The sequence below is a fragment of the Chrysochloris asiatica genome, unplaced genomic scaffold, assembly GCF_000296735.1.
Source record: "Chrysochloris asiatica unplaced genomic scaffold, ChrAsi1.0 scaffold00129, whole genome shotgun sequence".
In the NCBI taxonomy this organism is placed as follows: Eukaryota; Metazoa; Chordata; class Mammalia; order Afrosoricida; family Chrysochloridae; genus Chrysochloris; species Chrysochloris asiatica.
In genome coordinates, this window is record NW_006408647.1 from 3,418,403 (window position 1) to 3,435,137 (window position 16,735).

The 16,735-nt window shown below is 37.3% G+C and overlaps 1 protein-coding gene across 1 annotated transcript in view; it reads right to left on the bottom strand.

Annotated features, from left to right (window-relative positions):
* Positions 1-16,735, bottom strand: part of SEC24B (SEC24 family member B) — a 112,290-nt gene that overhangs the window by 57,671 nt on the left and 37,884 nt on the right. Inside the window, exon 4 of the mRNA XM_006869343.1 lies at positions 3,186-3,287. Within this exon, the coding sequence (XP_006869405.1) occupies positions 3,186-3,287 (102 nt within the window). The remainder of the gene's footprint in view (positions 1-3,185; positions 3,288-16,735) is intronic.

Below are 16,735 nucleotides of genomic sequence, written 5' to 3' on the forward strand. Positions count from 1 at the left end.
GACTATCCTATTCAAAATAGCTAATACCAGTCCATTTCAGCCCACCAGTGCCTAGGATATTGATCTTTAATCATTCCATTTAGTTTTTTGTTTTTAACTTTTTATTGTGATTGAGAGTAAAGGGTTACAAAGCAGATCATCAGTTTTACATTGAATAAATCATATACTGTGCTTCATTAAATGTCTGAAGTCCCCTCCACGTACCAAGAGTTAACAGTATTTATTTCTATTCATGTAACTACTACATTCCTCCCTGTGTCTCCTGTTACCTTCATCTTTCCTCTACTAACCTCTCTCTTATTGTATATTGCTTGCCCTGTCACTATATCAGCATGTGTCTGCCCTCTGACACATAATTGTCCCTCCTCTCCACCCCCTATCCCCTGTAAACATCATAGTTTGTTGAACATTTTTATAATTTACAGTTTCAAAGTAATAGTAGCACACCTCCTTCCCATGTTCCATCCCTTCTTGCTTCCATATTTCTTCTTTTATTGGATACTGCGGTTTCTTCAGGGCCTCCGATCACCCAGGGCTATGGCTTTAAAATCTCTGAGGAAGCAGAAAGCTCCATCTTTCTTTCCAGAAGTGACTAACAAGTGGGCTCTCAGAACTTTGTTGTGAGGGTCCATGCAGTATGTCTGCCCAGTCTGTCAGCTTGCTCGAAGTCTCTCCACCTAATGGACTCTTCTTGTCTTCACAGCTAATGGAGAAATTTCAAGATGGTTCCATTGTGCCTCTCTGACCTATCACAAGCTTTTTTCTTTCCCCTACTTCTCTTCCCCTCTAGTCCGTTTAGCTGCTTCTCCTAGTGAGAGCTAGCCCAGGGCTGGCCAGGCTGATTTGGAGCAGAGCCTGCTGGTGTGGGCTGTTTCTATTCTCTCCCCCCCCCTTCTATTAGACACCCTGCCCGAGGTCCATATGGAAGCTTCCCTGGTGTGTCTACTCAGAAAGGTCTCACCTCCGGTTTCCAGGGAGGAAATGAGTAGAAAAAGAAAAAATAAAATAAAATGGTTAACTTTGTCTCTTCAAGTTACCGGCAGGCTTCTGCAAAGAGAATGCTCTTGTCTCTCAATCTACTCACACCCTTTCAAAGTGGGCTGCTCCAAATCAGAAGTCACCTCTTTTCCTGCTTCTATTCAAGTTCTTTCTCCTGGTAAGCACTCAATCCTTTTATTGATTCCTTTATTTGAAGCTCAGAGTTCCAGGACCATCATCTGAGTCTGTTTCATCCAGTTGTTCATGTCTTTGCTAATGAGGCTCTGTGAAGCCTTTTTGCCATCAAGCACTATCATCCGTTTAATTTTTGATGACTTCCAATTTTCTTAGATTCATACTTCTTACATTATAAGTTTTGATTATTAACGGATGTCTGCAGTCATTCCTTTTCATTTTGAGTTGTGCCCCATCAGCAAATGAAGGTCCAGAGAGCTCTGTTCCATTTACATCATTAAGGTCAACAGCTTTGAAGAGACAGCTCTTCCCCAGTTGTATTTTAAATATCTTCCAACCAGAGAGGCTCATCTTCTGGCACAATCTCTGATAGTATTCTGCTGCTATTCATAAGGTTTTTAGTGTCTAACCTTTTGGAAGTAAATGTCTCTCCTTCTTCCTAGTTTGTTTTAGTCTGGAAGTTCTGCAGAAATCTGTTCACCATGAGTGACCCTCCTGGGTTTAAAAAAAAGGTGACATAACTTTCAGCATCACAGCCACACACAAGCCACGACAGTATGACACAATGACAGATGATTTGTGGCTCCAGATAAAAGGAGTCTAAACAGACACGAAAACTAAACACAATGCAAGATTCTGAATCAGATTCTGGAAATATGAATAGCTATAGAGATCTTATTAATAAGATAATTCAAATTCAATTGATATTTGACCATAATTCAAATTCAATTGAATTTGGACCATGTATCAGATGAGTGAATCCATGTTTAATTTCCTGTTAACTGTACTGTGGTTATGTAAAGCATTATCCTTTTTCTTAGGAAATACAAACTTATGTCTCCCATTTATATTCAAATGGTGTAAGAACAATTCTACATTGATAAATATATGTTGTTGCTTTTAAAGTGCTGTCGAGTCAGGTCTGACTCATCGAAACCCTGTATACGGTTTCCAAGAAGCAATGGTAGGTCTGAACCCCTAATCTTGTGGTTAGTAGTCCACTGACTATCTTACAGCACCACACCACAACTCCTATTCAAAGATATGTAGATGATGAGAATTATACACTAGTTGGGACAAAAATGGTTTGCCTAGGTAAAGAGTAAATGATACGTTTCTTTTTATTCACTTTTCACAAGTTTTAAATTATATTTTTAGAAGTTACCAAAACACTTCAGAAAGATAGATGGGTATTACAGATTTATAGGATTTAATTTAAGGATTACTTAAGTGATACCCTCCACTTTTTATCTGTTCAAATCATACACACAGATTTGAATACAAAAAGATGCAAAGATAAGAGAAACCTTTGGTTGCATGGTTAGTAGGGAAAATCTTTCTGCTCAATGATAAAGATGACAGAAGGTGAGAAGGGTCACATTTGGTCATCTGAAAGATGGTCACTTGTTGTGTAGGAACTGAACTGCTTACTACCTCACCAAAGGCGAGAAAAGGCATTAAGCAGGTTGCAACAAATAACCATGTGCACAAGTTCCTCAACAAGTAAGACATGAACTACTATGTCATGAAGCAAGAAAAGAACTACAAATTCTGGGCCTTCTAAGACTATGACAAGAAAAGCAAAACTGGACCTCATAGAAACACTGTCATATTCCTCTATCACCATTCTAAAATCCATATGGCTGGTTTTTATTAATCTAAAGTAGCATGCACAGCAGAAAATAAAACACTATTCTTAAAAGGATGCTCACATAGTCATCAGACAAAGTTTTAAAGTTAGGGCTCATTCTTTTGTATATGACACAGGAGGAAACACAAACACATTTCTGAAAGAAAGATGCATTCTGTTACTTATGAAATGGTAAAGATGTCCAAAATGAAAACTAAAACACTTCAAGTGCCCAAGCTTCTATATCCCAAACCAAGTAACTTTTTTGGGCTAAATCTGCCAAGACATTTTAATTTCTTATTTTCAAATGCTAGGCCTATGGAAATAAAAACAGAAAATCTGAGTAGGAAAGATCAAGAACTAGTGTAAAGCTAAAGCAGACCTGCTTCCTCATCCTCATCCTCTTCCTCATCATCGGAAGTTGATGACAAGGGAGTTGGTTCGGAGCTAGCTTGATTATTAATATAGTCACCATACTGCATGCCTGTAAAGTGGAAAGCACAAACACAAGAGTCAAACCAAAAGGAAAGACAAGAAATATAATTTTGACATTGCATTAAAAGTGAGAAAGAACTGACATTCCAAGCATGCATATTAATATTAGTAAAATTATAATCAAAACTGGAGTTGTTAGAAAATCTCTGTGAAGCAGTTTAGTATAAGCAGCTTTAACATGAACTAACTGACTTAGGTGTAAAAAATGTATCAAGTATTATACTAATAAAATTAAGGAAACTGTAATTAGGATCTCTGAGAACTTTACTTAGCTCTCTATATGTTTACCTTCTTTGACCATAACAGCCTTGTAATATACTTCCAGTGAGACTGTGCTAGAAAAATTCTTCATGGGCAGTGATCATTTCTACTGAACTCAATGTATACAGCATAAAACACATATACAAATAACTGGTACCTTCTTTCCGCTAATGCCATCTTGATGGTAACTCAGTACACATAACGGAAAAAGAATGACAGTTACAGAAAAGAACTGTATTCAACATAGTTCTCTCCTTCTAGCAGATGCTCATTGTAAAAAAAAAAAAAAGGTTTATTAGATACAACCCCACAAATATGACAAATACAGAAAAGTGAATTTTCTGAGATGGCTAGTCATCTCAACTGTAGCCTGTTGGCCTATGTGTGAGTCTGAATTAGGTAAACGGGACTGGCCCTCTGTGAGATATACCAACAGTGACAGATCTGTGAAAAAGATACAAACAGCAACTATATATTTCCCTTAAACAAAAAAATTTAAATGGGTATTTTTTTTATTATTTAATCAATATAATAAAATTAAGATTATTCAAAAATAATACTTGCAAGGTTTTTAAAGCAATCTGAATAAAATATGAAAATACTTCATTAATAAGAATAAACATATAAAATATATATAACTCTACTTTGAAAAAAAAGAAAAAGAAAAAACACAAAAGCTTAGTGGAGATTTTCAGGAACGTTTCATAATATTGGAAGCCCTGCTTCACCAAAAGTGGATAATCATCTGATGTTCTCTTCATTTGTTTTTTTTCAGGAGATTTTGATGATTGGCATGGATAAACATAACTCATCCCTGTATCCTCTGAGTTAGGAAAAAAAAAACAAAACTATAATGGAATAAAGTTTGAGCTTAGAATAGAACAAAGGTTAAAATGTTGATGAATGAAGATTTGATCTTCCACTACTCCCGAAAATGCTATGGAAACACTAATAGCTTTGCTGAAACATCTTCTATATAGATAAAATAGGTATTTTCACAAATTCCCCTAAAAAAATAAAAATCAGCGTAAAATAAGTTTAAGCAATACAAGGAACAAACCTGATACCCTGAAAAAAACAAATTCAGAGTGACATGTTCTTCTAATAAAACCCTAGTTAAAATGAAAAATTGACTAAAATTAGATCTTAGGTTAAATATAGTAAGAAGTTTATGATAAACTATAGATTAACAGTACGAAGGTTTTCTGGACAAAAAAAAAAAATCTTCCACAATTAAGGAATTAGTAAAAATGAAGTACACAGACGCCAATTACCAAGAGAAAATGTGAAACTTAATTGAATGAATATGCAAGTAACTGACTCTAACTAATGTCCAAATTCCCAGGACAAGCCTATAGTTTTTTTCCTCCAGATATTACTGACACAAAGCTGAATTATTTTATTTTTTATTGGAAAAATACCTAAGGTTTAAAAGGAAACAAATGAGGTGGCTATACAAATGAGATGGTTATAAAATCAATAGAATAACTAATTTAATATATGGAAACAAACCACGACAAATAAATAATAGAGGAATCTTTTTATAATTTTGTATAATATTGTGCTACATTATACTGTGGTTGTCAATGTACTATATTAAAATAATGTCAGCAAAACACTAAAGTTTTCCTTTCCTGAAAAAGGTGCAATGCTTTGTGAGAAACATTGAAAAGGAACTATCATGATTTAAGCCTTCCCCAAACAGTCTCTTAATAAGTGCTGTCAATGTAGCCTACCTTTGCTTATTTAAGTAAATTTGTTAAGCTTGGAAATACTGATGACACAAGAATAAGACATTTTTGTTAATCCACCGAGGAATGGTATTAGTTCCAAAATAACAACCAATGCCTATTTCAATGCCCTGCTCTATAGATTTTATTTTTGTTGTTGTTAAGTACTGTGCAGTCGGTTCCAACTCATAGTGACCCTGCACAGGGTGTCCAAGGCTGCAAATCTTTACGGGAGCAGAAAGCCTCATCTTTCTCCAGAGGAACAGTTGGTAGTTTAATTACATACAAAATGGAACCAATGTAGAGTTACAGTCAAAAAGGAGCTGACACTGTGAACCCAGATGGAGACCTGGTTGGCAAGCAGTGTGCCACCAAGTCGAGGGGACTCTTGGACCCAGAGTCAGCGACATGGCCACAGAGGACTAGAGTGAAGAGTGAAGCATCCAGCTGATACAAAGAGAGGGCACATGCATAAGTACACCCACACTTGCAGATAATACCCACTTGACCTGGCTTCAATGGCTGGATGATCAGAGCTCAAACAGAAGAAGAAAGAACAGGGAAAAAAAGAATAATCTGACACAATTTGATGAACTTGACACACACCTATGGAAGCAATAGCTCAAAAGAGTGAACAAATCTTCACAGCGAGGATCATTCCCACCTCCACTGCACACGGAGAGGACAGGAATGGGCAACTTGGACATTGGCTACCCAGAATGGGGGGGCTACAGAGGCAAGAAGTGACTGGCTTATAAGCTTTCAAGAGGGAGCCTAGATTCAAAGGGCGTGGAGCAAGGTGGAATCTCCACTGAGTAGTATCCATTCTGCCTAGTTAGGGCTGATAAAAGGAGATGCAGATAGGTCCCTTGCGATACAACAGCAAATAATTGTTATCAGGACTGATTGTAAGGGCTGGAAATGTAAAAGTGGACATTCTGGGGCAAAGGGAGGGGAGTGATTAACCTTACAGTCTAGGAACAGAGGTCCCTGGGACCATCGACGGAGAAGAGCAAAGAACAGAACCCTACTCAGAGAAACAGTGATGCCAGGGATGGAGGAAGAGACAATGACACGGAGAGATGGAGCAGCTGGAGACTTTGGACCTGGAGAGAGAGGGGGGCGGTGTGCGGACGACAGCGGGGCAGGCTTGCGGGGTATACGCTTTGGTTGATCAATGATGCAAGGAAGAGATTGTAACCATGGCAAGGAAACAATATACGACAGGATCAATGTGAAGCTGATGTCCTCCCATGCAAACTATTACATAATTCACAATAAAGCATTAAAAAAAAAAAGGAGCCGACAGCCTAGTCATCTAGGTACTCCATGATACATAAATGGTTATGAGAGTTTACTTGAAGTGCCTCTATTCAGACTCTTTGTAAGTCAGAACCTTTAAGTCACATATAAGGGGGCTTCAGCATGTTTGTGAAAGAAAATTCCATTATCTTTTAATTCATAGATAGAATCTGTTATTAACAAAGCTGCAAAATTTAATGAAGACACTGGGTTTAAATGATCTACCAATAAAGTACTTCAAAAAAACTCTTTAGGGGACCATATTGATCCCTAGATACAACTATACTGAGAATAAAGGCAACTAATTTTAAAAGAACAAATCCCTGTGGAGATAAGCTTTTTTTAATTCAAAAGTTCAGATTTAAGCAACTGTTACTGTCCCTAAACTGGAGTTCAAATTAGCTGCACATAAAAGATTTTCCAAGGGTTTCCACACAATAATGGGCTTAAAAGGAACCAATGTTCAGATCTTCTATTTGTATGAGTACTCGCTCCTAAAACTTATCTGCCTCTGAAAATGTCTGTGGTAACAGCTTTTCTCTGACTTTACAAAGGAGACATATACTTTTAACTTATTCTAAACTATGATGCATTCCTGGGGTATAAAAATCTCCCAGACACCAAAGGGAAAATCTCCTTATAGGATTAATCAAGACACCCTAAATCTAAAGAAATATCTTTTACTTTGCCATAAAAATTTCAGTTAAGGGTGAAACACAGAAACAAGATTGGTTTTTATAGGAATAGTTTTAACTCAAGGAGCTCTAGTGGCATAGTGGTAAGGAGTTGGGATGCTAAACTCATCATGATCTGTAGTTCAAAACTACCAGTGGTTCCAAGGGAGAAAAATGAGGCTTTCTTTTCCTATAAATATTTACAGCCTTGGAAACCCCAAATAGGGTCACTACAAGTTGAAATTGACTCCACAGCACATAACCACCATCACTACCACCACGTTTTAATTCAGAAATATTGAAAAAATAGAAAAAGTAATGAGAAATTTAATAATTCTGCCTTTAATGTGGTCCACCACATGACTATCAAAGAACTCAATACTTCTGAAAGAGTTCCAGGAGAACAAAGTAAAAAACAGTAAAAAATACTGAATAGAGAAGCAGTATGATATATGATGGTGTGAGAGGAGAATATTGACAAGTGCCATGAGCTGCCAAAAGAACCAACAGATCTGTGTTGGAAGAATTGTAGCCAGAGTGTTCCTTGGAGACCAGGATGGCCAAACTTCGTCTCTCATACTTCGAACATATTGTCAGGAGGGACCAGTTGCTAGAGAAGCATATCATGTTTGGTAAGGTGGAGGGTCAGAGAAAAAGAGGAAGACCCCCAGTGAGATGTATTGGCAAAGTGGCAGCATCAATGGGCTCAAGTGCAGCAACAATTGTGAGGTTGCCCTGGATCGAGCAGTGTTTCTTCTGGTGTACATAGGGTTGCTAAGAGTTGGTACTAACTCGATGGTGCCTAACACAACAAAATGATATATCAGCAAAAGTAGGGACTCTGAGTTCAATTGTAGGTTCTGCCACTCGTTGGTTAAGTGATCTTGGGTAAGTTATTAATCTGTTTTTCATTTACATCATCTGTAATATAAATGCAATAACAACCTCAAACAGGTGCTGTGATGAAATGAGTTAACATAATTCAAATGCTCCAAACAGCGCCTGACATATACTTGTTGTTGTTATTAAGTACCATGAAGTTGATTCTGACTCATAGAGGCCCTGTATTGGGTTTCCAAGGAGCAGCTAGTGGGTTTGACATACACTAAACACGCCTGGTATGGTGCTGTAAGATAAACACTAGACTGCAAACTCCAAGGTTGGCAGTTCAAACCCACCAGTTGCTCCTTGGAAATTCTTACAGGGTCACTGTGAGTTGGAACTGACTCAATGGCACTTAACAGTAACAAACACTATATAATTATTAGGTCTTATTATTATTATTGAACTCTAAATACATATTTTTCAATATATTTAAAAATACTATTTTCAGTGATTTTTAATACTACTGTTAGTGTAGGATATTAGTTAGAAGAAAAGAATCTTCTATCAATCTGAGACGTATACTTAGTAATGATAATCTGTTTAAAACAAAGTGGAATGTGCTCTAGAACTACCAAAATTTCCCAAGATACACTCAAAGAACATAAAATCATAAAATCCATTCTATATGGTACCTTTTAGTTCAATTAAGACAGTCAATAAAATATTTTACAAATATTTCATGTCAAGAAATATAATTATAGTCAAAACTATATGTAGGATAAATTTAGTACTTTCTAGCTACTATTTAAGAAGTTATTTGCTAGCAGATAGGTTTACTGGTACTTAGTAGTGTATGCTCCTTTTTATATTGTTCGTATCAAAAAAATGGATACTAGTAAGCTGGGCTTCAGAGGCTGGACATATTGTATAACAGGGCAGGATAAGCAATCTGTATGTGAAGTCAAGAAACTATCTAAAATTGGGAAAATTCCATCATGATGTCTGCTGAAAATAGAGTTAGTTCTAATTTTTATACTGCATCTGTGTTTAAAAATCTAAGGAGGTTACACAAAATCATTAATGTAACTTGTCACTAAACTGTAAACGTAACAAATGGAAATGTTACTTAAAAAACTGAATGGGAAAATGTTTATACATGTATTTTTAGAACAATTTTGTAAAAGTCAAATACTATAGTTCAACACATAAAATGAACATATTTATTGCAGGAAAACAATGTTTTTTAAGATAATCTTTGCTTCATAAATAGTAGAATATTACCGTATATTTGTTGTTACTAGACACTGTTAAGTTGGTTCCATAGCAACCCTATGAACAGAATGAAACACTGCCTGGTGCTTCATCATCTTCACAATTCTTGTTACATTTCAGTCCATTGTTGTTGTCACTGTGTCAATTCATCTCGTTAGGAGTCTTTCTCTTTTTCACTAACACTCCACTTTACCTAGCGTACCTTCTCCAGGAACTAGCCCTTTCTTATACACATGTCGAAAGTACAAGAAATGAAGGCTCACCATTCTGGCTTCTAAGGAGCATTCTGGTTGTACTTCTTCCAACACAGGCTTGCTCGTTCTTCTGGCAGACCATGGTACAAAATTTCAATACCATAACTCAAATGTATCAATTCCTCTCGGTTTTCCTGATTTTATTGTCTAACTTTTACATGCACATGAGGAGGAAAATAACCATGGTTTGGGTCAGGAGTACCTTAGTCCTCAAACTGACATATGTGCAGAAGATTTGGCTAATGCAATGCTGTCATTTGAATTCTTAACTGCTATTTCCATGAGTGCGGATTGTGGAGCCAGGCAAAATGAAGTCTTTGACAACTTCAATCTTTTCTCCATTTAACATGATATTGGTCCAATTGGGAGGACTTTTGCTTTCTTTACATTGAGCAATATATAGGCTTCTGTGGCGCTTCATCTTCATCGGTAAGTATTTCAAGTCCTGTAACACATCTGGCAAAGGAGCTCTGGTAGCGTAGTGGTTATGAATTGGACTGCGAACCTTAGGGTCAGCAGTTCGAAACTACCAGCTGTTCCGTGGGAGAAAGATGAGGCTTTCTGCTCCCATAAAGATTTACAACCTCGGAAACCCTGTACAGGGTCACTATGAGTCGGAACCGACTCCACGGCACATAACAATAACAACAACACTTCTGGCAAGCATTGTTCCATCATCTGCAAATCACAGGTAGTTAATGAGTCTTCCACCAATCCTAATGCCATATTTTTCTTCAAGTAATCCATCTTCTTGGATTATTTGCTCAGTATACTGACTGAATAAGTACAGCCCTAGCACATATCTTTCCTGATTTTTAACCATTCACTATCCCCTTGTTCTGTTCTACAATTGACTGCCTTTTGGTCTATGTACAAGTTCTTCATGAATACACTTAAGTGGTCTGGAAAATCAATTCTTCCTAATGTTATCTATGGTTTGTTATGATCTACACAGTCAAATGCTTTTGCTGCAACTGGTTTTGAATTATCTTCAGCAAAATTTTATTTGCGTGTGATATTAATGTCTAGATTCAATGATTTTTGTATTCACTAGGGTCACCGTTCTTTGGAATGGGCAAAAAAAAAAACTTCTGAAAGGTTGGCCAGGTAGCTGTCTTCTGAATTTCCTGGCATAGATGAGTGAACACCTCTCTAATGCATCATCAGTTTGTTGAGACATTTAAATTTTAATTGTGTCAATTTCTGGAGCCTTGTTTTTCACCAGTGCTTACAGTGAAGCCTGGACTTCTTCCTTCAATATCACCTCTTCTTGATCAAATGTTACCTCTTTTGGGGGGTTGAGTAGGAGTAAGGAGTTAGGGTTTGGACTATGGCTACACCTAGGCAAGGCCTGGGACTTTGTTTCATGTTAGCATTAGGCTTAGGACTAGGGCTAGTGTTTGGGGTAGGAGTTCGGCTACGGTAGGAGTAAGGCTTAGTCTAGTTTTAGGATTGTTGCAGCTGTTAAGTGCCATCAAGTCAATTTCAACTCATTGCAACCCTGTACAGAGTTTCCAAGGAGTGGCTGGTGAGTTTGAATTGCCGGCCTTGTGTTTTAACCAACATTGTAGTCCAGTCTTATCCTACAGCATTCTGTTTTTTTTTCTTTTAGTCTACATGATTTCCACATCATTTGGAAGTTCTATCATTACATTATTACCTATTTTGTTTTTGTTGTTGTTGTTGCAAACTGGTATCTCTGGGTCTCTATTTTCAGTCTTTTAAGTTGGAGTCCTGGTGCGACACTGGACTGCAAGGTCAGTTTTGAACCACATCTTCAGAGGTTCAAGCTCACCAGTCGCTCCTTGGAAACTCTATACAGGGTCGCTACGAGTAAGAACTGATTCCATGGCACTTCACAACATGTTTATTTTACTTTGAATACTTCAACATCTGGATTGAGTTGTGGATGATATTTTCATGTAATGTTAAGTCTTAGGTTATTGTCTGCTATTGGTTTTCTGTCCAAAGACCTCCCTTTAGTATTTTTTTGTAAATTTGGTTTGGTTTGCGCAAATTCTTTTAATGTATGTTCATCTAGAAATGTCATAATTTTGCCATCATGATAGGAGCTTGATAGGAGCTCTTGTGGAATAGTGGTTCAAGTTGGGCTGCCAACCTCAAGGTCAGCAATTCGAAACTACCAGCCATTCTGAGGGAGAAAGATGAGGCTTTCTGCTCCCGTAAAGATTTACACAGCCTCGGAAATCCTGTGCAAGGTCATTGTGAGTTGGAAACAACAACTTGATAGACAATTGTGTTGGGTATATGACTCTGTTGACAATTTTAATCGCAGAGTCCTATTCTGTTATTAGAGTCAAGCATAAGTTATTCTTCTTGATAATGTCTCATAAAAATCTTGGACTTTCTTCAGATTTAAAGTTGTTTTTTTTCTTCTGATTGCTCCTCTTGAAGACAAGTATCTAGAGATTTGTCTTCAAGCTCATTAATTTGGTCTTCCATTGATTCAATTCTACTTCTTTGTCCTTTCAATGTACTGTTTCTGAAGTCTTACTATTAATCTTCTGGCTTTGTAGTTGCTGTTTCTCTACAGTTTCCAATTTTTTTTTTAAGATAGTTTTTGTGTTTTCTTGAATTTTTTTTTTAAATGTAAATCTTTTAGGTCTTTATTTACTTTTTTATGTTTATTAATTCCTTTTTTAATTAAAGTTTTTATTGTGAATTGAGTGACAGTTTACACAGGAGAATATCAATTTTACATTCATCCTATCACATTTTGTTTTACAGCAATGATTGCAATCCCCTCAATGCATCATCATTAAACAGTTGTTGTTGTTGTTGTTGTCATTAAACAGTACCTCCCTCTATTTCCTCTGGTTTCTTTTTTTTCTTTTTGGATGTACACCAAAACACTCAGGAATATATAGTTATCCAAACAACCAAAGGGCAAAAGGGCACACTCTGCAAGCCTGTTCCCTGGCTGCCAGCACACAGTCCCTCGCCTTCCATGAGTCTAGTGTCCTCAGCTGCTCCATTTCTCAATGTAATCATCTTTGCCTCCATCCCTGGCGCCCGCTGCTTCTCTGGATAGGGTCTCACATTCTGCTCCTGCTCTTCTCCCTTCATGGTCCTAGGGTCCTCTGTTCCTGGAATGTAAGACTAACTACTTTTTGCTACAAAACCTCTTTTTGCTACAAAACCTCTAACTTTACAGTTGTGACACTCACGATTAGTCATGATAACTATTATCATTCACTACTGAATCATAAGAATCTTATCCTCATCTCCTTACACCACACCCGTTTAGACAAGATGAAAACTATTCAGTGAGGATCTACTCTCCCCTGCACATTCTGAAACTAAACTCCCTCTTGAAAACTTATAAGCCAGTTACTTCTTGCCTCCACCCCATCTTCCCCCCATTTTAGTTAGCCAATGTCTAAGTTGCCCAGCCCAATCAACCATATGTACAGAGGGGATGGGAATGATCCTTACTATGAAGATTGCTTCCCTCTTGGTTGGTATTTTAAGCTACTACATCCAAAAGTATAAGTCAAGTTTATCATATTGTAGCGATTTACACTTGTTTTCTTTATCAAAATATTTATTTTTATCTTCTTCTAGTTGAGTTCTGACCATCCGCCAGGTTTCGAAGCTAACCAAAATGGATTAACACGCTCAGCATTTCTCAAGCTGGGGGAACTGAAGATATAAAATTCAAGCCTCAACTTTCGTTATTGAACGATTCTCCAGGCAAATTACTGAATGATGCAGAAAGCATCAAAAGAAGATGGAAGGAATATACAGAGTCACTGTACCAAAAGGAAATGGATGATGTTCAACTGTTTCAAGAGGTAGCATATGATCAAGAGTTAATGATATAAAGAAGTCCAATGTGCATTGAAGGAATTGGCAAAGAACAAGGCACCAAGAATTGATGAAAAAAGCCTGAAATCTTTCAAGAAAGTAAGGAGGCACTCACTCATCTATGCCAAGAAATTTAGAAGACAACCATCTGGCCGACTGATTGGAAGAGATACATATTTGTGCCCATTCTAAAGAAAGGTGACCCAACGGAATGAGGAAATCATCAGGCAATATCTTTGATATCCCATGCAAGTAATGTTTTACTAAAAGTTTTACTAATATAGAAACAACCGCAAGTATACATTGACAGAGAACTTCCAGTGGTTCAAGCCGGATTCAGAAGAGGCCATGGAACGAAGGATATCACTGCTAATGTCTGATGGATCTTGGCTGAAAGCAGAAAATATCAGAAAGATGTTTACCTGTGCTTTATTGACTACGCAAAACTTTCAATTGTGTGGATCATGACAAGTTATGGAAGACATTGAGAAGTATGAGTATTCCAGACCACTTAAATGTGCTCAAGAGGAATCTGTACCAGGACCAAGTGGCATTTGTTCAAACAGAACATAGCAACACTGAATGGTTTAAAAATTAAGAAAGGTGTGCTACAAAGGTTGTATTCTTTCACCATACTTTTTCAACCTGTATGCTGAACAAATAATCCGAGAAGCTGGGTTATATGAAGAAAAACGTGGCATCAGGATTGGAAGAAGACCCATTAACAACCTGCAATATGCAGATGATACAACCTTGCTTGCTGAAAGTGAAGAGGACTTGAAACATTTACTGATGAAGATCAAAGAGCACAGCCTTCTGTATGGATTGCATCTCAATGTCAAGAAAACAAAAATCTTTACCACTGGACCAAAAACAACATTCTTATCAATGAAAAAAAGATTGAAGTTGTCAAGGACTTCATTCTTCTTGGATCAACTATCAACACTCATGGATGCAACAGTCAAGAAATCAAACGACATACTGCATTAGGCAAATCTGCTGCACAAGACCTTTTTCATGTGTTAAAGGGCAAAGATGTCTGCTTGAAGACTAACATGTGCCTGACCCAAGCCATAGTATTTTCAATAATCTCACATGCATGCAAATGCTGTGAGAATAAGAAAGACCATAGAAGAGTTGATGCTTTTGAGTTATGGTGTTGGAGGAGAATATTGAAAGTGCCATGGGATGCCAAAAGAACCAAGAGATCTGTGTTGGAAGAAGTGTGGCCAGAGTGCTCCTTGGAGGCCTCGATGGCCAGACTTTGCCTCTCATATTTCGAACATATTGTCAGGAGGGACAAATCACTGGAGAAAGATATCATGTTTGGTAGGCTGGAGAGTCCGAGAAAAAAAGGAAGACCCCCAGCAAGATCGACTGGCAAAGCGGCAGCATCAATGGGCTCAAGCGTGGCAACGATAGTGAGTTTGGCCCAGGATCAGGCAGTGTTTTGCTCTGCTGTGCATAAGGTCGCTATGAGTCGGTACCGACTTGATGGTACCTAACAACAATAACACTGAGCTTCTCTATCATCTCTTCCCACAGAAGTACTCAATTTGATTCCTGTGTATGCCATCTGGTGAGGTCCATGTATATAGTTGCCCTTTATATTGTCTAAAAAGACATTTGTAATGAATAAGTCATTGATAAATACTGATCTTCCTTGCAGGTGTACGGGTATTATATAACATAGATCTTGAAATGCTCTCATTGACAATGAATGACACCATTTCTTCTTCAGTGTGTTGTTCCCAGCATAGTAAACCATGACTGCCTGATTTAAAACAGCCAACCAGTCCACTTCGGCTCACTAATGCCTAAAATATTGATCTTTATGTAATCTGTGTCATTTTTGACCACTTTCAAATTTCCTAGAGTCATGTTTTGTACAGGAGTCCTAGTGTGGCACTGTGGGTTAATGAGCCAGACTGGAAAGCCGTTTGAACTGCAAGGTCAGCGGGGTTCAAACTCACCAGCTGCTCCTTGGAAACCCTATACAGGGTCGCTATGGATCAGATTCAACTCGATGGCACTTCAGTTTCCCACTTTATGTCTGACAATATCCCAATATTATTTATAAGGTTTTCAATGGCTACACAGTCAGCCTGCCTCTCCTTCTTCCTGGTCTGTCCTAGTCTGGAAGCTCCTCTGAAATCTGTCCATTACTGGTGACCTGGCTAGGATTTAAAATATCAGTGGCATAGTACCCAGCATCACAGCAACTCACAAGCCACCACCAGTAAGACAAACTGATAGATAAGTGGCAGACCTAATATAAAGCTTCAGACTACTGTTGTTGTTGTAAAGTGCCTTTGAGTCATCCTAACTCATAGAGACTCTGTATGGGGTTTCTGAGGTTGCAAATATTTGAGGAAGTAGAAAGCCTCATCTTTCTCCCATGGAGCAACTGATGAGCTCAAACTACTGATTATGTGGTTCATAGTCCAATGCTTATCATACAGAAAAAGCAAATAGATACATTGACTAGATTTTATAACCTATTATTTAAAAGGATAAGTTAATCATATTAGATGCTTGACATTTAAATTTGTCTGTTTTTGACAATTTTGCTATAATGCACCATGAAAGTCCAAGGAACACATTTCCTTTAACTAAAAAATTAAGTTAGACTTCCTGACAAAGAGCAAAACTTGGCACAATGGTTTGAAAATGAAGATGGCCTTTGTCAATTAGGTTATACAGAGACACCATCCATAAAACAGTAGACCTAAACCCACAAGTTGAAGTAATTAATGAAAATATATTTAAATGATTTGGTAAGCTGTTTTCTTGGCAACGGTACAATGAAAGTTGTAATATTTTAAATGACTTCTGATGTAATAAAGTGAGCACTGGATTTGAAGGCAGACAGTCTACACTAGATCACGTTAACCCTTCTAACACGTTTGTATGAGAAACCTAGTATCTCTAATTTCTTCATAAATAAAATGAGTACATCTGCTTCATGTGATGATCGAGGGAAATAATGTTAAAGATATCTGTAAAATGGAAGATGCTATATGAAATTATTAACAATTCAAGCAAAAAATCTAAAAGGTGGAAAACTGGAAACCAAAATTTAATAAATAATAGTAAAAATTCCTGACATGTAACTCAGAGAAACCAGAATAATATTGCTTTGAAAAACTTATTGAAAACCATTCCCATCTACTTTTGTGAACAAACTGTCTCAACACTTATCCATACATAAATGAAAACTAGAGGTAAAATGTTTCTAATTCCTACCTCACTCTGACAATGAATCATAACCAACTGAGATACACAGAGTAA